The sequence below is a fragment of the Manihot esculenta genome, chromosome 11 (genome assembly GCF_001659605.2).
Source record: "Manihot esculenta cultivar AM560-2 chromosome 11, M.esculenta_v8, whole genome shotgun sequence".
NCBI lineage: Eukaryota > Viridiplantae > Streptophyta > Magnoliopsida > Malpighiales > Euphorbiaceae > Manihot > Manihot esculenta.
Genome location: NC_035171.2, coordinates 27,731,352 through 27,751,845, shown reverse-complemented (window position 1 = coordinate 27,751,845; position 20,494 = coordinate 27,731,352). Strand labels below are relative to the sequence as shown.

Sequence of the window (20,494 nt, the reverse complement as noted above, 5' to 3'; positions counted from 1 at the left end):
ATAAAGAGGTATTTATAGAGAATTCTTGAGGAAATTTATGCATACACGTACATGTAGTGATCTAACTCAGAATTTAAGTATCTATATAAAAAGCACAAACTAAATCAGAACTCCGTATGATTTGATTATTCTTGTAAATTATATACGTATGAGTTTTAAAATTTCAAAATATTTTTACTTATTTTTCAAGGGTTTGAAAGTACTTTTTAGTAGATTATATACATATATTATGAAAAATAACTTTGGTTAAAAATCAATTTTATCTCTTTATATTATGATCAAATACTTGACTTTCAGCATGTGTATAAATATAAAAAACTTCAAAAAAAAAATCAGTTCCAGAGGAAACCGGGTCATTGACTAATTATTATGGTTCGATTATATACTCATTATGGAAGAAAACTGGAAATCAATTTTTTTTTCTATCACTCATTAACTCAGTTGATAATACACGTTTGGAATCTCCCAATAATCACCATTCAATTTTCCTTGACCTTTCCAAACATCTATTAAAAAAAAAAAAACTTGATTTTTCTTATATATATAACAGAGTGTTTTTCAGAGGAGACCTGAGTCAATGTTTATTTAGGTTGCAAACAAATATGACACTGGCTGATTGTTGCGTGGATAGGTGATGGGAAAATGATAGAAGTGAAGTTCGCATCATCTTTATAAAATGTGGGATCAAATTTCTGACTTGTCCAGTTGGTTGAGCATATTGCCAAGGGACTAATTTTCAATGACAATAAAAGGGGAAAGAAAATGTGGAAGAAGAATCATAATTATTATAATTTTTCCCATCACATAAATTAAATAATAAACACTTAAACAGCTAAAACTAATAGAATGACTTATTATTAGATTTTTTTTATTTGAGAGGCATTTTAATCAACTAATGATTTTTCCTATGGTTGGATTAAATAATAATTTTTTAAAAAATTACTATTTAGTCTCTATAGTATGAAAAAACTCACTAGTTAGTTCCTTAATTTTGAAAAATGTATTAAAACGTCTATGGCTTTTTAAAAAATTTACTAATTAGTTTTTCTATTAATTTAGCAGTTAAGTATTAAAAAAAATTCAAAATGTCCTTGTATGAAATGGACTAATTAATAGACTTTTTAAAAATTCTAGGATCAACTAATAAGTTTTTTAAAATCATAGAAATTAAATAGTAAAATACTTAACAGCTAAAATTAATGGAGAGATTAACTAATAGATTTTTTAAAATGTCAAAAATATTTTAATGCATTTTTCAAAACTAAAGAACCAATTAATAAATTTTTTTAATGATAATTTTTCCTAATTCTTTCTTTAAATAACGTGACCAATATTACATAACAATAAATGTAATTATGATTTGTTATTTTAATTCATTTATTTAGTTTTCAACAACCACTATATATCAATGTTACTACCAATTTCACCAGTATCCCTATTCTTACCTCATCTCCTGGCTATTACAACTACTATTATTACCACCTAGTAGTTACATAAATAATAATTTTATACTCTGTTTCATAATTTTTTATCTATCTTTTTTTTTATTGTCTTAAATTATTATTCACTTTCATTTTTTAGACTATAATAAAATATAAATTAAATATTATAACATTATTTAATTTTATCTTATTTTCAAGACACCTCTTAAAACATCTCTTAATATTTAATAAAATTTAATATATTTAAGATAGGCATAATTGGAAACTACGAAAATACATATCTATTGGGAATAAGATTTAGAGTAATATATTGTGACATATACTTGTGTGATGCCATGAGTATGTACAAGTGCATTTATGTTATATTCTATTATGGATTCATGTGTGCTCATATAAACCATGCTAATTTTTTAATATTATGGTGTTTCTTTTTAGAAGATAGAATGCGTGGCTCATGTCGATCCGTGAGATTGGTATCGATACCTTTTCCCTTGCGGCTCCATCACGAGCTCCGGTAAACCGAAGTAACAGGAGAGGAGCATTAAGAGATCTTAGAAGGTCCTTTAATTTAAACATGAGGAGGATAGATCCTGGTAGAATGTTAGCAGACGACAATGAATCCGTAGGAGATGAGCAAAGAAGATATGGAAGTCTTGATACAAAAGCCAAAAAGAGGGTGTGGGTGAGCCAGAATGAAGAGTAGCCGGTGTTCAAGCCTCAAGATTACATTTTCCACTCCAGTTTCAGTGCTAGTCTAGGTTTGCAGACCACAAGATAATGGTGTATATTTTGTTATGTGATAGTTTTCATAGTGGACAAGTAAAATATTTTATGGTTTACAGTTGTAGAATGCCCCTAATTTTTTCTCTGAATCCCAATTTCTTTTATCTATGAAAATTTTTTTAATTTATATGTTAAGTTTTACCAAATTCTGTGGCATGTAATTGATGATTTTATCGGAGCAATTGACGAGGGCTCCGAGTGTATGCCTATGCTTTAAATTTTTACATGCTAATTTTGATTTACGATGACATTTTTATATTTATATTAAGATCATGCTGGAATTTATCACATGCCCAAGTTACAAGTTAGGTTTGCTATAAGTTCCAGCGATTTTAAATTGATCTAAATTCTAGCGTCGATAGCAATCCTAAATTAAGATCACTACATAAAATGAATTATGTGGTTCTAATTTCTATTATTATGAGGAAAAAAAACTTTTTCCTAACTTGATCAGTGTGAAGAAACTTTAGCAAGGGAAAGGTTCTAACAATAGTAGGTGGGGGAAAAATAATTAATGAAATAAATTATTAGATAATGTGCTAGACTTCTCTTTATTAAGAATGCACTCATGGAGCCACATTTTTTATGATGAAACTATAGGCACGAACTTGGAGCTATGTATCTAAAGGTCCTAGCAAATGAGATTCACTTAGAAGATTCCAACAATAAAAAACTAGCTGTGCCAAAATTAGATATACAAGGCTCGTGTTCTGAATCAAAAATATTATTGTTGCTCAAAATGTCTCGATGAATGGTTGGAAAATGGCAATTATGGTGCATATAATTTAAACATTGGACACACCTTTGACAATATTAAGCCTTTTAATCCAATCCAATTCTACTGCTTGCTCTTTGCTAGTTAAAGCTACCCCTTTCCACGAACTTGTAAACCAAAAAAGGGAGCTTTGATGCCAATCTTCTAACTACACTTGAATCTCTCTTTCAGAAGCTTCCATTACATTCCTTGACTTGACAGACTCCTTTAATCAGTGAAGTTTTTTCAGATCAAATACTCAACTTAATGGCAGCACAAGTGTATAACTCCACTTCCGTTTGCTCCAATGTAATAGTTGGAGTTGAAATCCTTAGTGGCCATAATGATTTTTTTCATACTATAATTCTTGATCATGGCATAGTATTACTAATATATCTCTTTATCTTATAATTTCTTTGATTGGGCTTTTCTTCTTCTAAGTAGGAGAAGCATCAAGAGACCTCCAGTAAAGAACACCGGACACAGAATGGCCAAAACAGGAAGTACAATCACAATTACATCTTTTTTTTCTTTGCATGACTTGATATATACTAATTTTTTTTAAGCGTGCAATATGTTAGTAGTATATCCTAGAATTCGAATAAAATAGAGAGAAATATTTATTTTTAATGGCATCTTTTATTTATTAGTATTTCTAAATAAATTTATTTATTTTTAAGATTTTTTCATACGGTACGGTTCTTATAAAAAAAGAATTTTTTATATTTTTTTTAAATAAATTTAAATATTTATAATTTTATAATTATTTTTATTTTAATAAAATTATTTATTTATTTATTTGTTTATTTATTGACAATATAAATTAACATAAATTTATAAATTTAATTAAAATTAAATTTATTGTTTAATAATAACTATAGAGTTGTTTTGTATTAATTATTGTTTTTCTTTAATTTATAAATGAAGACTTAACAATGCAGTAATTTATTATCACAATAAAGTTGGAAAAGAAACGTGGAAAAAGGGTTTGAAATTATTGTAGCTTGTCCCGTGTGTGGGTGTCACGGTCCATGACACAAGTGAATGCAATTGCCAAGGGACTAAATTTTCCATGATTTTTTTTCTCCATGAAATTGAAGGTGAGGTCCCCTGGATTGGCCTAGAAAAGAAAATGATTGATTTATAGTTGATCTAGAATTTTAGATTATTTTCAATATAATGTAATAAAAAAATATATAATATAATCATAACTATATTATATATTTAATTAATGTATTTAATAAATAAAATGATATTTATATAATATAATTAATTATGCATATTTTAACTTTTTATTTGGCATGATTTATTTAAAAATAAAAAGAATTTAAATATATTTTTACAAAATTATATATAATTTTATTTTCTTTAAAAATAAAAATTTTATAAATTAAAAAAAATAATTTTTTTATTTTAAATAAAAAATTAAAAAATAAAATAAATTATCAGTAAATAAAAAGTAAATAAAGTAACAATCATTATTGATGACCGCTGGATTTCTTCACCCCGGTCTGGGACTGGGCCCTGGGCGACAGCCCATTATTTGAAGGCCTGCAAGTCACTCAAGGAAACCAGACCTACCCCGCTCAGCTTAAAGACCGGGCTCCATCTAGATTTCTCAATCAGGCCGACCCAGCCTTTTTGGTCCAAAGCTCACACTTCCCTGGGCTTCAGTCCCAATCTTATCTTCCAGCCCAGCCCGGAAGAGAGGAGGTGGCCAGCTCGCTCGCCCAGTGGGTCCATCCGCATGCGCGTCAGGAAGGAATTAAATGGCCGTTACGCATGTAGCAGGGATCTGATATTCTCGTACGTCCATATCTATATGGCAGAGACACGTGGCCCAATGACAGTGAGACTGTTACACGTCACTGACAGACAAAGGAAAAGAATAAAAGGAGAGGAGTATCCTCCCCTCAAAATAAGCTTACAGAACCCTTGTAAAACCCTATTTTATGGATCTCAGATTATCAATTGGCGCCGTCTGTGGGAACGAAGGAGATCTTTTCATCACCGGAGTTCCGCTCTTACAATACCCACTGAGATCCACAATGGCCAACCATAACGAAAACAACTTTGTCAACACCCCTAATGACCTGAGCTCTGCTCAGGAGGGACAATAGTTCTCTTTTTCCAGTCCCACAACCCCAAACAACCAAACACCAATCCTCTTTAACTCCTCCCCAAGCTCGGCAGGGAACATGCCCGGAGCTACCTTGTCCAACCAAGACCTCCAAGCTATGGCCCTTCAACTACAAAACAATGCCCACTGGCTGGGGCAGATGATGTAACAGAGGGGCCTCAGCACCCTAGTGAACATGTCGCCGGTGGTAGAAGAACCACGGACCAATGAACCCCAGCCTACCCTCAACCCTCCTCAAGCAACCAGCCGAGAGACCGGAGAAAGAGGCAAGAGAGCTGGTGGGGAAGTAGAACCATAAGCTAGAGTTCACAGAAGGAGGGTGAGGGAGTTGATAGAGAACGACGAGGCCGACAGTTACTCTGTCGGAACGACCAGGAGAATGGAAAGTGAAGCATGGGAGGAGGAAGGCCGCCTGGAGAAAAGGCCTAAACAAGAGGAAGAAAGTGTAGACCAAAAGCTGCAGAAGATGAGAGAGCAGCTCCTAGCCGAGCTAGGCACAAAGGATTCGAATCAGGCTCTCTTGCCCACCTCTTCACCCTTCTCGAAGTGGGTGCAGCAGGAGACCATCCCTAAGAAGTTTATGATGCCACCTATGGCAGCGTACGATGGAGCTGGCAACCCGAAGGAGCACGTCCTCAGCTACAAGACTTTTATGGAGTTGCAGACTCTATCGGATGCCTTGATGTGCAAGGTATTCCCGACAACACTTATGGGGCCGACCCGGGCGTGGTTTAACAGCCTTGAGGCTGGAAGTATAAGGAGATTCGGGGACCTGGCCATCGCCTTCATCAGCCGGTTCATAGCCGGAGTACCAGCGGATAGGAAGACCAGTTACTTGGAGACGGTCAGGCAGGGAAGGGATGAGTCGCTCAGGGAGTATGTTGCCCGTTTCAACACGGAGGCCCTGCAGATCCCCGAACTGGATGAGGGCAGAGCGGTGGAGGCTATGTAGAAGGGGACAACCTCCCCCGAGTTTTTTGGCTCATTAAGTAGAAAGCCCCCTACCACGTTGGCAGAGCTGATGAAGAGGTCGGAGAAGTATATAAGGCAGAATGACGCCTTGGTGACGAGCCGATTCGCCAAAGGGGTGGCAGATAGGGGAAAAGCCCCGGAAGAAAGGAGGCCAGAAAGGCAGGAGAGAAAGCAAGGCAAGAGGCCTGAGTAGTACAGGCAGCCTTGGGACTGGAGGGACCAGAGACCATTTCCTCCTCGGATCCCTGAACAGAGACCGCTCCCACCGCGAGTTCCGGAGAACCTGACTCCTCTTAATGCCTCTAGAGCCGAGGTGCTCATGGCTGTTCAGGACAAAGAGTTCCTTCAATGGCCCAGGCCTATGAGAGCAGAAGTAAACCAGCGAGATCCTAACAAATACTATCAGTATCATCGCACACACGGCCATGACACCAACAATTGCTACCAACTAATCAGCGAGATTGAGAGGCTGATCAAAAGAGGTCACTTGCGGAACTTCGTGAAGAAGCCGGAGGGAGAAAGGCCTCAACCGAATCCTGCAGCACAAATGCCCAGGAGGACGGGAGCGGGACAGATAAATGATGGCTCCAGTGGGACCATTAACATGATTGTAGGAGGAACCGGAGGTCGGATGAGCCGAAGGGGAAAGAAGAGAGGCCGAGATGGGGAAGGCAGCAGCGCCGAGGTCATGCAGGTAGTCGAGCACTCTCCAATGACTATCACCTTCTCTCCGGAGGATGCCCAGGGTGTTCAGATGCCTCATGACGACGCCTTGGTTATTGAAGCTGTCATCCACAACTACCGGGTTAAGAAGATCTTGGTGGATGACGGGAGTAAAGTGAATCTGCTGCCGTACCGAGTCTTCCAGCAGATGGGAATCCCTAAGAAGCAATTGGTTAGGGACTAGGCCCCAGTCAAAGGGATCGGGGGAGTCCCAGTGCCTGTGGAGGGGAAAGTGAAGCTAGCCCTCACTCTAGGGGAAGCGCCAAGGACTCGCACTCACTATGTGGTGTTCTTAGTGGCTAAACTCCCCTTGAACTACAACGCCATATTGGGAAGACCTGCATTATTTGACTTCGAGGCCGTAACCAGCATCAGATATCTGGCTATGAAGTTCCCAACCGAGGCAGGGGTGGGAGTAGTCAGAGGAAGTCAGGAGGAGGCGAGGGCAGTGTACCTGGCCACGGTATCAGAGCCGAACTCGGCAGGGGAGAAGCTTGACTCAGAAGTCCTGGAGGTCAGAGATGAGAGAAAAGAGGCCAGAACAGAGCCTGTCGGAGAGCTGGAAACCTTTCCTTTGTCAAAAACCGAGGTGGACAAGGTCTTCAGTCTTAACGCCGGCCTGACTGAGGGGTAGAAAACTGAAGTCATGGCCCTGATCCAAAGTCACGCGTCAAGCTTCGCCTGGAAGCCTTCTGACATGCCCGGGATCGACCCTGAAGTGATGACGCGCAAGCTGAATGTCCCCCAGAGGCTAGGCTGGTGAAGTAGAAGAAGAGGGTGGTAGGAAGGGAGAAGCAACAGGCCACTAGGGAGGAGGTGCAGAAGTTAGAAGAGGCAGGCTTTATCAGGGAAGTTATGTACCCACAGTGGTTAGCAAATCCTGTATTAGTCAAAAAAGCCAATGGCAAATATAGGATGTGCATAGATTTTACTGACCTGAATTAGGCCTGTCCCAAAGATTGTTATCCCCTCCCTGATATTAATAAAATGGTCGACTTCACGGCCGGTTTTGATTACATATCGTCTTGGGATGCTATGTCTGGTTACCACCAAATCCCAATGAACAGGTCGGATGAAGAAAAGACCTTGTTCATAACAGAAGATGGGACCTACTACTATAAGGCCATGCCTTTTCGGGCTGAAGAATGCCGAGGCAACATACCAAACACTGATGACCAAAATCTTCAAAGGTCAGATCAGCAGGAATGTCGAAGTATATGTGGATGATATGGTGGTGAAGAGCCCAACCTTTCAACAACACTTGGTAGATCTGAGGGAGGTATTTGAGGTGCTAAAGCAATACAGAATGAGGCTAAACTCGGCTAAATGTGCTTTCTTCATCAGGGGAGGAAAGTTCTTGGGGTATATGGTGAGTGGAAAAGGCATTGAGCCCAATACAGAGAAAGTAGAAGCTATCCTGAATATGCCAGAGCCTACCTGTGTGAGGGATGTCCAGAGACTTACTGGGAGAGTGGTGGCGCTCAATCGCTTCATGTCGAGGTCGGCAGAGAGATGCTTGCCGTTCTTTAAGAAGTTGAGGAAAGTGCCGAACTTCGAATGGACCGAGGATTGCCGAGAGGCTTTCAAAGAGCTCAAAAGGTATCTCAGCTCGCCTCATGTACTTAGCAGTCCCTTGGAAGGAGAAGAGCTCCCGATCTACTTGTCAGCCTCAGAGCAAGCAGTCAGTGTAGTGTTAGTAAAAGTAGAGGGGGGAGAGCAGAAACCAGTGTTTTACGTCAGCAAGGTGCTTAAAGACGCTGAGATCAGGTACCTGAACATCGAGAAGATGGCATATGCTCTGCTACTGGCAGTTCGGAAGTTTAGGATCTACCTGGAAAGCCATCAGGGGGTAGTCATGACAAATCAGCCGCTGAAGAAGATTCTCCACAGGCCAGAAATATCAGGTTGGATACTGGCCTGGTCTATTGAGATTAGCCCTTACTGTTTAGAGTACCAACCTCGGACCACCATAAAATCTCAAGCCCTAGCTGACTTCATAGCAGAGTGCTCGTTCAATGAAGAACAAATAGAACAGGGTGAGTCATCTTCTAGAGCGTTGGGGAGTGAGAGAGAAGGGCAGCCCTCCCAAGAATTCAGCTGGAAGCTATATGTAGACGGGGCATCAGGCGCTGGGGGCAGTGGTACAGGAATAATATTGAAGGGACCGGGAGAATTCAAGGTTTATTACGCTCTACGCCTAGAATTCAAGGCCTCTAATAATGTTGCAGAGTATGAGGCCCTAATAAATGGAATGCTGGTAGCAATGGAGGTAAAGGCAACCGACCTCGAGGTGAATAGTGATTCCCAGCTGGTAATCAATCAGATAACAGGGGCATATCAGGCTAAAGACCCTACCATGCAGAACTACCTAGCAAAGGTAAAGGCCATAGAAGCCGAGCTCAAGGGTCGCGGGATCACTGTGAGGTATCAGAGAATACCTCGGGAGGAGAATGAGGAGGCAGACTTGCTCAGTAGATTGTCTAGGGAAGAGCTGGAGCAACTCCCGGATGAAGTGTACATACAGTACGTCAGCACACCTACCTTTAATAAAACGGCCACCGTATTGCAGGTAGAGCAAAGCCAGAGCTGGATGACCCCCTACCTGGAGTACTTGGAGAAGGGAAAGCTTCCCGAAGACAAGGATGAAGCAGAAAAGATAGCTGCCCGAGCTGCTAATTACCAAGCAGTTAGAGGGACTTTGTACAGAAGGGGAAAATCCAGCCCATGGCTTCAGTGCGTGAGCCCTGACGAAGCAATAAAAGTGATGGAAGAGATATATCGAGGGAGATGTGGAGCTCATGAAGGAGCAAGAACGCTGGCAAATAAGATATTCAGGCAGGGGTACTACTGGCCCACTGTTAAAAGGGAGGCAGAAGAGTTTGTCCGAAGGTGTGATGTATGCCAGAGGTTTGCCAATGCCATAAATACTCCAGCCACTCCACAGTCCAATATATCCAGCCCGTGGCCGTTCTCACAGTGGAGAATAGACATCCTGGGACCTTTTTCTAAGACCACGGGGCAGAAAAAGTTTGTAGTAGTGGCTGTGGAGTACTTCTCAAAATGGCCAGAGGCAGAGGCAATCCCCACAATCACAGCCCGCAAGATGATAAACTTCGTATGGGGCAGTATCATCTGCAGGTTCGGAATACCGAGAGTACTCATATCAGATAATGGCAGACAATTTGACTGCAGTGCCTTCAGAACATTCACAGCAAACATGGGCATATGGCACAAATTCTCCTCAGTAGCCCATCCTCAGACCAACGGCCAGACAGAAATCACTAACAGAACAATCCTCCAGGGATTGAAGAAGAGGCTGGACATTTCCTTTATATTTAATAGTTTAAATTTAAAGAAAATTATATATTTTAATTTCAAATAACATGTCCTACTAGTAAAAATCAGGTATGAAAAGCTTAATACCTTAGGTTTATTTAATTTTGATTTACTAAAGTTTTATTTCGAGGATATTAAAGTCAAGTAAAATCAGGTTGCTCTAAAAACAAAGAAAACACACATAAAACACACATAAAAAAAAGTTTTATAAAAGAAAAATATATATTGAAGGTAAAAACTATTCGATAGACACACGTATTTATATAGATTTTTTTTTAAAATAATAATAATAATTTTATTATTATAGAAAATTAGAAAAAACTTAACATAAGATGTCAAGCTAATCCAAGCCAGCAAGCTTCTTTCATACATCTAACCTAATCTAATCCATACACGATGTATTAAGTAAAAAAAAACATAAAAAAAGTGAAAATACAAAAAAAAAAAGCTAGATAACATGCGTACAAAGAGAAAATATCAAAAAGACAAACTAAAAATCAAAACCTCCAGAAAGGAGGGTGACAACCTTAGTACATAGATCAACTAGCAAATATTGTTGGAAAGTAGTTCTTCTAATTTTATTGTGGAGACTGACTTTGAAACCAGAGGATGCTTAGATGTCAACTTTGAAGAAATTTGTTGCATTGTTGGCCGAGATTTGGGATTGAGATGCAAGCATGAAAATGCTAACATGGTAATGTAGACTACACTCTCTGCAACTTGATTTTGAGAAAGTAGAAGACGCTGGTCTATCACATCCTTCAACAATTTATCATGATCATCTGATGATGACAATGACCAAAGAGATGAGATGAGGTTGCATGGATGTGTTCCCATTACTAACTCCAGTGTTATCACTCCAAAACTATAGACATCACATTTTTCATTCATTTGCGTTGTGTAGGCTAGTTCTGGAAAAAAAAAATAATTGTAAAAAAAATGATGAGATAAATATGCTAGACTTCTCTTTATTAATGATGCAGTCATGAGCCACAGATTTGATAATGAAACTAAAAGGCACGTACCAGGAGCTGTGTATCCAAAGGTCCCAGCAAATGAGGCTTTGTTGGAAGAGTCCGACAATAAAAGCATAGCTGTACCAAAATCAGATATACGAGGTTCGTATTCTGAATCCAAAAGAATATTGTTGCTTGAAATGTCTCGATGAATGATCGGAAAAGGGCAGTTATTGTCACACCCAACCCAAAACTATAGAGATGGATATGACCAGGAAAACTGACAGAACTTCTCCTGAAATTTATACATATAACCTGCTATAATTGGGGTTGTACAATCTATACATGATCTAACAAAATTACAAAAAGAAATAACAAAAGACCTAAGATTGGTCCGACCTCCTCTAGACTCTGAATGGACGATGTGGAAGAAAAGATAAACTAGGAGATGAGGACTGCTGAGCGGATCACCAAAAAGGAACTGAAATATTAAAAGAAATAAGAGTGAGTACAACATACTCAGTGAGCGGATAAATAAATAACAAAGGGGAAAAGATAAGTTTAGGTACTTAATAGTACCAAATATTTAGCTAAAATAAGTCAGTTGAATAAATATAATTTAATTTCATCAATATAAAATAAACTGTGAAAAATAAAATCCGCATACACTCATAATATGTTCCCTGCAGATAATGCTGGCATCTCAGGTATAATAAAATAATAACAGCCTGAGAGCAATGCTGGCATCTTAGGCTCTATAATGACAAATTTGGCCCAAAAGCAAATAAAATACTGATCATACACATGTGCAGAGCTACCCCAAAGGGTGACCACCTGACATACGCCCCAAAGGCTATATGATAGTACCTTGAAATCTAAAGGAACAACGCCAAAAAGATTGTTGTTATTAAGACAAAGTTTGATCAACAGCTTTAACTTTGCCAATTCTTTAGGAACTTGCCCTTGCAAATGATTCCAGGAAAGGTCAATCAGATGTAATTGAGTGGCATTTCCAAGCTCGAGCGGTATGCTACCAGAGATATTGTTGTCTGAAAATTTTAGGCTTGTGATGTTTTTCCACTGACCCAATTTCCGTGGAATCTCTCCGTGGAATCTATTGTTACTCAAATCCATATAATCCAAATGTGGATATATCCCTAATTGCTCTGAAATGTTCCCTGTTAATTGATTCCAACCTAGCCTAAGCCTGAATAAGCTAGTACAGTTTCTCAAAGTTTTTGGGATTGAACCTGAGAAATGATTGAAGGTAGTAGCGAATTTCAATGACCGGTGAATCCATTCCCACTTAATTGCAATGACTTCAAACGGGTAAGATTATTGAATTCCAAAGGCAGGGATCCTGAGAATTTATTTTCACGAAGTGCAAGAAGTGATAAATTTTTCAAGTGTCTAATAGAAGAAGGGATTGCGCCGGCGAGATTGTTACTCGACAGGTCAAGTTCTTTTAAAGATTTTAAAAATCCAATTTCTGAAGGTATGGAACCTGAGAGTTTGTTGTCAAAAAGTTGAAGAATTGATAACTCTCTCAATTTTCCAATGGAAGGAGGGATCTGAGAGTTTATTTCTCGACAGGCCAAGTTCTTTTAGAGATTTTAAGAATCCAACTTCTGAAGGTATGGGACCTGAGAGTTTGTTGTCAAAAAATTTAAGAATTGATAACTCTCTCAATTTTCCAATGGAAGGAGGGATCAGTCCTGAGAGTTTGTTACTCGACGGGTCAAGTTCTTTTAAAGATTTTAAGAATCCAATTTCTGAAGGTATGGAACCTGAGAGTTTATTTTCCCACAAGTACAAAATGGATAGATTTTTCAACTTCATCATAGAAACAGGGATTGAACCTGTAAGACTATTTTTTCGCAGAGAGAGTTGAGAAAGAGAACCAAGCATTCCAATTTCATGGGGATGGATCCTGAGAGTTTTGTAATACCCGGCTAGAGTCCGGCATCGGAATTCCTGTAGTCCGGTGGAATCTCGGGTGTCGGAACCCTCTAGAAGGGTAATACATATGTTTTAAAGTGTTTTTAAGTTGGTTTTAATGTTTTAAAGTGTTAAAGGAATGAGTTTTTGAGGGAAAAGCAACAAGGGAGAAATGCTAATGTTCGGCCGCCGAAGGTCACTTTCGGCCGCCGAACATTGCATGGTTTCGGCTTCACGTTCGGCTGCCGAAGGTGGTCTGGCCAGCCACCTATAAAAGGGCCAAAGGTCGGTGGGAAGGAGATATTTCTCCTCCACTTGCAGCCAGAGGTGAGCCAAAACCTCCTCCAAGTTGACTTTGATGTTTTTCATGTTTTTCACCAAATCTTTCAAGGTTTTGAAGGGTTTTAGTGTGTTTTGAAGGTTTTGAGTAAAAAGAGCAAAGTTTGGAAGTTTGAAGTTTTGGAAGCTTGAATCTCCATAACTCCACGTTAGGATCGTCTGATCTCTTGTTTGGAAGAGGTAAGTGAAGATCCTGAACTTCCTTACTTGATTTTTAAAGGTTTTATGAGAGTTTGATGGGTAGTATGCATGATTAGGTTTAAGTGAGGTTTTTGGGAGATGATGTGTTCAAAGCATGCGTAAGTGATATATGTGTTGTTTGATGATGTTGTTTGGGGTTATAGGTTAGTTTTGGACCCCTTTGTGCATATATTTAAGTATATGCTGGATATGTGTGTTGGTATGCATGTTGAGAGGAGTTTGGGTGAGATTTGCGTGAAGCAGAGCAAGTCTCTGCCCTTCGGGCAAAAGTCAGGTTCGGCCGCCGAAGGTCACATTCGGCCGCCGAACCCCTTGTGGAGGCAGTTTCGGCTGCCAAAGTATGCCCCCGAAAGCTTGGCTTTTGGTTTAAGAGAGGACTGTCGGCCGCCGAAAGTAGAGATTCGACCGCCGAAAGAGCATGAGTTTCGTCTCTGGATGAGACATTCGGCCGCCGAAGGTGCCGCCGAACATGCATGAGTTTCGTCTCTGGAGTGGGGTTTCGGCCGCCGAACCAGCCGCCGAAAGTGCCCTGTCCAGCCTTCTTTTGCATGTTTTATGTGTTTGTTTTAGGATCTTTCAGGGGGGTTTTGGGGAGTTTCTTAGAGTTGTTCTTGTGTTAGTTTGATCCCTCATATAAGTCCACCTGTGTAGGAACGGACCAGAGGAATCAAGGAGGTCCACAGTGAGGACAGTTTCAGAACCTGCAAGTTAGTTCAGAGTCAGCCAAAGGTGAGTGGAACTGAACTTAACTATTTCAATATGGAAACCAAATACTTTTATCATGTTTCATGCATCATGATGTGCTTAGGTTGTTGCATTAGAATCCACGAAGATGATGCATTGCATTATTCTATGTTGATGAAATGATGATGATTCTGTGAGAGGAAGGACGCTTGCGTGAACTCTCTGGGGAAGGATGCTTGCGTGAACCCATACGGATGAAAGTAACAGACGTTGATATAACTGTGCTATGATGCATTCCATGAAAGCATAATTTTATCACTTGTTTTATAGTTCTGCTCACTGGGCTAGTATAGCTCATCCCTCTCCCTTAACCCCAGTTTTGCAGGTTCAGAGTCCAGAGAAGGGTGTCAGCAGGGTACAGAGGAAGGGACGAGTTATGTAATAGTTTAGTTGGACATGTATTTGTAAAGAGACAGATGTGTGTACAGTGTATAGAATTGTGCTTGACCATAGCAGGAGTTGTAATCCTTTTGCATACATGATCTTTTTATACAAATGATTTTATTGTATATGTATGAAAAACCAGGCTTAACATTATGTGAGATGACCCGCCTAGAGTATAGATGAGAGCTCTAGCAGGGGTTTTACAGTATAGAGATAGAGTATGCACAGGTTGAGCCTTGGAATAAGGAAAGATTTTATTTTTTACAGAAAATGTATGATCATGTATGAGTTTTCTACAGGTACGCAGAGATCACAGCAGGCTTACTACGGGTCTAGGCGGCCTTAAGCCGATCTGGATCCTAGTGCCGGTAGCGGTTCGATTTCCAGGCTGTTACAGAGTGGTATCAGAGTAGTTAGGTTCACATGGTCGGACCTATAAGGATAGAGTCGGGCTCATAGAGGTTCTAGCAGGTCAAGCACCATAGGAAAACATGTCCACTAGGATAGGATGTTCAGTCCTGTCTATATGATGATGTGAAATGCCATGATTCACGCATGTGCATTATATTATATGTGATGTATGCTGACATGTATGCTGATGTGCTATGTTATGTGTGTTTTCCAGAGAGAGTTAAGATGCGAGGAACTCGTCGATCCACGAGATTGACTAGAGTCCCACCAGAAAGTGAGGGTACAGCTGCTCGTCCTCCTGCATTACCAAGGACCAGGACACACAGGTCAAGCAGTGAGGGAACGTCACGAGACCCTAGAAGGTCTTCTGACGAGAGCAGAAGGGGAGTGGTTAGAGGAGGAAGATCAGAGGAAGTAAGAGGAGCTAGAGATGTTGAACAGAGCAGAGGTGAAAGTATGAGCAGGGGAAGGACAGAGGAAGGTATGGGGGAGTCCCAAGGAGGCACACAGGCCTCGGGGTTTAGCTATCCACCCTTTCAACAGGGCTACGGGTATCCGATGGAGGGTACGTCAGACTACTCTAGCTATGCCCCATATCCACCATATATGCCCTACATGCCTTATCCTACCTTTTACCCACCATATCAGATGTATCCACCCCCACCCTTTCATCCAAGTCCAGCACACCCTGAACCTCAAGAAACAATACCTCCACCACCACCACCTGAACCAGCAGCCCCTGTTGTGGAAACACAGCCATCTAGTTCTTCAGGGGGAAGTAAGGTAAAGATGACGGAGTACTTGAAGTTGGATGCTCCTAAATTTAATACGGGAGATGATCCCTTTGAGTATCTCAGTGCGGTCAGAATGATCACAAGTGAGCTGGGAGCAGATGATGGTAGAGCCATTGAGATGGCAGGGTTCACTTTAAAGTGCAAGAAAGCTAGAGAATGGTTCAAGAACTACGTGGACCCTAGAATAGACAGCATGTCTTGGGAAGAGTTCGCCAACGAATTCGCTGGGTGGGCTTTTCCTGACAGTTCCAGGGAGATGAAAGTCATAGAGTTCGAACAGTTGAGACAGACAGAAGAGATGAGTGTGGATGAATACACAGATAAGTTCCTGGAATTGTTACCCTATGTGGGTCAGGCTTATGACACTGACCAAAAGAAGGCGAGGAGGTATACTATGAGACTTCATCCCAGGTATTCCTCTTTGATTCTTCCAGCAGAGAAGGAGAGTTTCCACTCTATTGTGGATGCAGCCAGAAAGATGGAGGCAAGTGCCATTATACAGGGAACAGTGAAACAGCCTAAGGCACAGCCTTCAGGTTCCAAGTTTGAATCCTCCTCTCAGAGTATAGCAGCTATGGGAGGTAAGAAGGGGATGAAGACAAGAGGAAAAAGAGGAAAGTTCTGGAACAAGATTAGATCAGGTCTGGGAATAGGAAGCGGCTCCAGCTCTGGCACGACCAGTCAAGTATGTAGGAAATGTGGGAAGCTACACAGAGGAGTTTGTCTGATGGGGACTACAGCCTGCTACAGGTGTGGGCAGGAAGGACATATGGCACGGGAATGTCCTCAGGCGACTTTGGTTGCACCATCCCAGCAGATGACTTCTGGCAGTGTAGCACAGCCAGCAGCTTCAGCCGTACCACAGAGTGGTGGCCGAGGAAGAGGAAGAGGATCAGCTTCTTCATCAGGGATGGGTTCCCGAGGTGCAGGTCCGTCAGCCCCAGCACGGATTTTCACCATGACTCAACAGGAGGCAGACACTTCGAACACAGTGGTGTCAGGTAATCTCATCATTGGGTGTTCAGAGGTGTATGCTTTGATGGACCCCGGTGCTTCTCACTCTTTCATTTCTTCCAAAGCCGCAGAGAGATTGGGTTTGATAGTCTCCGAGTTAGAGTGTCCTCTTTGGGTTAGTGGACCCAGATGTGACCCATCATTGGCAGAGTCAGTCTGTCGGTTCAGTCCAGTGTGTATAGAGAGTAGATACCTTCCAGCTGACCTTGTGGTTCTAGAGTTGACAGATTTTGATGTCATTCTAGGGATGGATTGGTTATCTACATATAATGCTACCTTGAACTGCAGAGACAAGGTAGTCAGTTTCAGAGACCAGGATGGGTCAGAGTGTGTCTTCAGAGGAGATAGAAGGGGGACACCTAGGGGTGTGATATCAGCCCTTCAGGCTCGTAGGTTGTTGAGGAGGGGTTGTCAGGGGTTCCTAGCTCATGTGAGAGAGCTAGACAGTCAGGTTAGGGAACCGTCCTCAGTACCTGTTGTAAGAGAGTTCCCAGATGTGTTTCCAGAAGAGCTTCCAGGACTACCACCTGATAGGGAAATAGAGTTCGAGATAGAGTTGATGCCTGGTACCAGACCGATCTCTATCCCTCCCTACAGGATGGCACCAGCAGAGCTGAAAGAGTTAAAGGAGCAGTTACAGGAGTTGGTAGACAAGGGCTTCATCCGCCCGAGTACCTCACCTTGGGGTGCTCCAGTACTGTTTGTCAGGAAGAAGGATGGATCTCTTAGACTTTGTATCGACTACAGGCAGTTGAACAAAGTCACTACCAAGAATAAGTATCCTTTACCCAGGATCGATGATCTATTCGACCAGCTGGCAGGAGCAGGTTGTTTTTCTAAGATAGATTTGAGGTCCGGATACCACCAGTTGAAGATCAGAGATGAGGATGTACCCAAGACCGCTTTCAGGACCAGATATGGGCATTATGAGTTCCTGGTAATGCCGTTTGGGTTGACTAACGCCCCTGCAGCATTCATGGACCTCATGAACAGAGTTTTCAGAGAATACCTGGATCACTTTGTGATCGTCTTCATAGATGATATCTTAGTGTACTCCAGGGATGCAGAGGAGCATGCCCAACATCTGAGGATAGTCTTGCAGACCTTGAGAGAGCATGGCTTGTATGCTAAGTTCTCTAAGTGTGAGTTCTGGCTGAGGAGTATTTCCTTTTTGGGGCATGTAGTATCAGATGAAGGCATAGCAGTGGACCCTAAAAAGGTAGAGGCGGTAGCCAACTGGCCTACACCCACTACAGTAACAGAGATCAAGAGTTTTCTGGGTTTGGCAGGTTACTATCGGAGGTTCATCCAGGACTTCTCGAAGATAGCTGCTCCTATGACCAGACTGACCAGAAAGAACCAGAAGTTTGTATGGTCTGAGGAATGTGATGAGAGTTTTGAAGAGTTGAAGAGACGGTTGACTTCAGCACCAGTGTTAGCTCTGCCGATCAGTGATGAAGATTTCACAGTGTTCTGTGATGCATCCCGAGTGGGATTGGGTTGTGTGCTGATGCAAAAAGACAGAGTGATAGCTTATGCTTCTAGACAGCTGAAGAAGCACGAGTTGAACTACCCGACACACGATCTTGAGATGGCAGCTGTTATCTTTGCACTTAAGATGTGGAGGCATTACCTCTATGGGGTGAAGTGTGAGATCTTCACGGATCATAAAAGCCTGCAGCACATCTTAAGTCAGAGAGAGCTAAACTTGAGGCAGAGACGATGGGTTGAATTGCTCAGTGATTATGATTGCAAGATCCAGTACCATCCGAGAAAGGCTAATGTTGTAGCTGATGCCTTAAGCCGGAAGTCACTCGGCAGTTTATCCCACATTACAGCAGAGAGAAGGCCGGTGGTGAAGGAATTCTACAGGCTCATGGATGAAGGGCTACAGTTAGAGTTATCTGGTACAGGTGCACTGATTGCACAGATGAGAGTTACACCCGTGTTTCTAGAGCAAGTGGCTCTGAAACAGCACGAGGACCCTGAGTTAGTGAAGATTGCCAGGACTGTTCAGTCAGGCAACAGTACAGAGTTCAGATTTGACAGTGAGGGGATTCTTCGGCACGGGAAAAGGTTATGTGTACCAGATGACTGCAGTTTGAAGGAAGACATTATGAGGGAAGCTCATAATGCAAGGTATAGTGTTCACCCTGGAGCCACCAAGATGTATCAAGATCTAAGAAGAGTATATTGGTGGCCAGCAATGAAGAGAGAAGTGGCACAGTATGTGTCCGCCTGCGAAACTTGTCAAAGGGTGAAGCTAGAGCACCAGAAGCCGGCTGGAATGCTTAACCCACTGCCGATTCCAGAGTGAAAATGGGAGAACATAGCTATGGATTTTGTAGTGGGGTTACCGGCGACGTCCAACAGGCTAGACTCCATCTGGGTGATTGTGGATAGACTGACTAAATCTGCTCACTTCATTCCAGTCAGGAGTAACTATTCGGTGGACAAGTTAGCGCAGGTGTATGTAGAAGAGATAGTGAGGCTGCATGGAGTTCCAGTGTCTATAGTGTCAGACAGAGGACCACAGTTTACCTCCCGTTTTTGGCGGAGTCTGCAAGCTGAGATGGGCACCAGATTGGATTTCAGCACTGCTTTCCATCCACAGACAGACGGTCAGTCAGAAAGGACCATCCAGACTATTGAGGACATGTTGAGAATGTGTGTGTTAGACTTTGGCGGTTCTTGGAGGCAGCATCTACCTTTGGTGGAGTTTGCCTACAATAACAGTCATCACGCTAGCATAGGGATGGCTCCTTATGAAGCTCTGTATGGAAGGAAGTGCAGAACTCCTGTTTGCTGGGAAGAGGTAGGAGAGAAGGCTCTTGCAGGGCCAGAGATTGTAGAGATTACAAGCAGGTTAGTGCCTATCATCAGAGAGAGGATCAGAACAGCTGTTAGCAGACAAAAGAGCTATGCAGACATCCGTAGGAAACAGATAGAGTTCCAGGAGGGGGATATGGTATTGCTGAAGGTGTCTCCAATGAAGGGAGTGGTTCGCTTTGGGAAGAAGGGTAAGCTAGCTCCACGGTACATTGGTCCCTTTGAGATCTTGCAGAAGATCGGGAATGTGTCGTATAAGTTGGATTTACCTGCTTCTATGGAAAGAATCCATCCGGTTTTCCATGTTTCTATGCTACGGAAGTTCGTGTCAGATCCGAGTAAGGTTCTTAGTGAACCTGAGGTAGAGATCCAAGGAGATCTCACTTATGTAGAGCAGCCAGTATGGATCATTGACACCCAGATTAGAAAGCTGAGAAACAAGGAGATTTCGATGGTAAAAGTCCTGTGGAACCACCATAATCTAGAAGAGTGCACCTGGGAGACACGGGAGTCTATGCTCCAACAATACCCATATCTGTTTTGAGGTTAGTTTTCCCCTTTTCTCTATGTGTTTATGTTGTGTTAGGAACATTCGGGGACAAATGTTCTTAAAGGGGGGAGAATGTAATACCCGGCTAGAGTCCGGCATCGGAATTCCTGTAGTCCGGTGGAATCTCGGGTGTCGGAACCCTCTAGAAGGGTAATACATATGTTTTAAAGTGTTTTTAAGTTGG

At 41.6% G+C, this 20,494-nt stretch overlaps 1 protein-coding gene across 1 annotated transcript in view; it reads right to left on the bottom strand.

The window, feature by feature from the left end:
• Positions 1 to 12,965, bottom strand: part of LOC122725082 (MDIS1-interacting receptor like kinase 2-like) — a 35,565-nt gene extending 22,600 nt beyond the window's left edge. Inside the window, exons 1-2 of the mRNA XM_043961655.1 lie at positions 12,817 to 12,965; positions 12,413 to 12,677 (exon numbers count right to left, since the gene is read on the bottom strand). Coding sequence (XP_043817590.1) covers positions 12,413 to 12,677; positions 12,817 to 12,948 — 397 coding nt within the window. The 5' untranslated portion in view covers positions 12,949 to 12,965. The remainder of the gene's footprint in view (positions 1 to 12,412; positions 12,678 to 12,816) is intronic.
• Between the last annotated feature and the right edge of the window lie 7,529 nt (positions 12,966 to 20,494).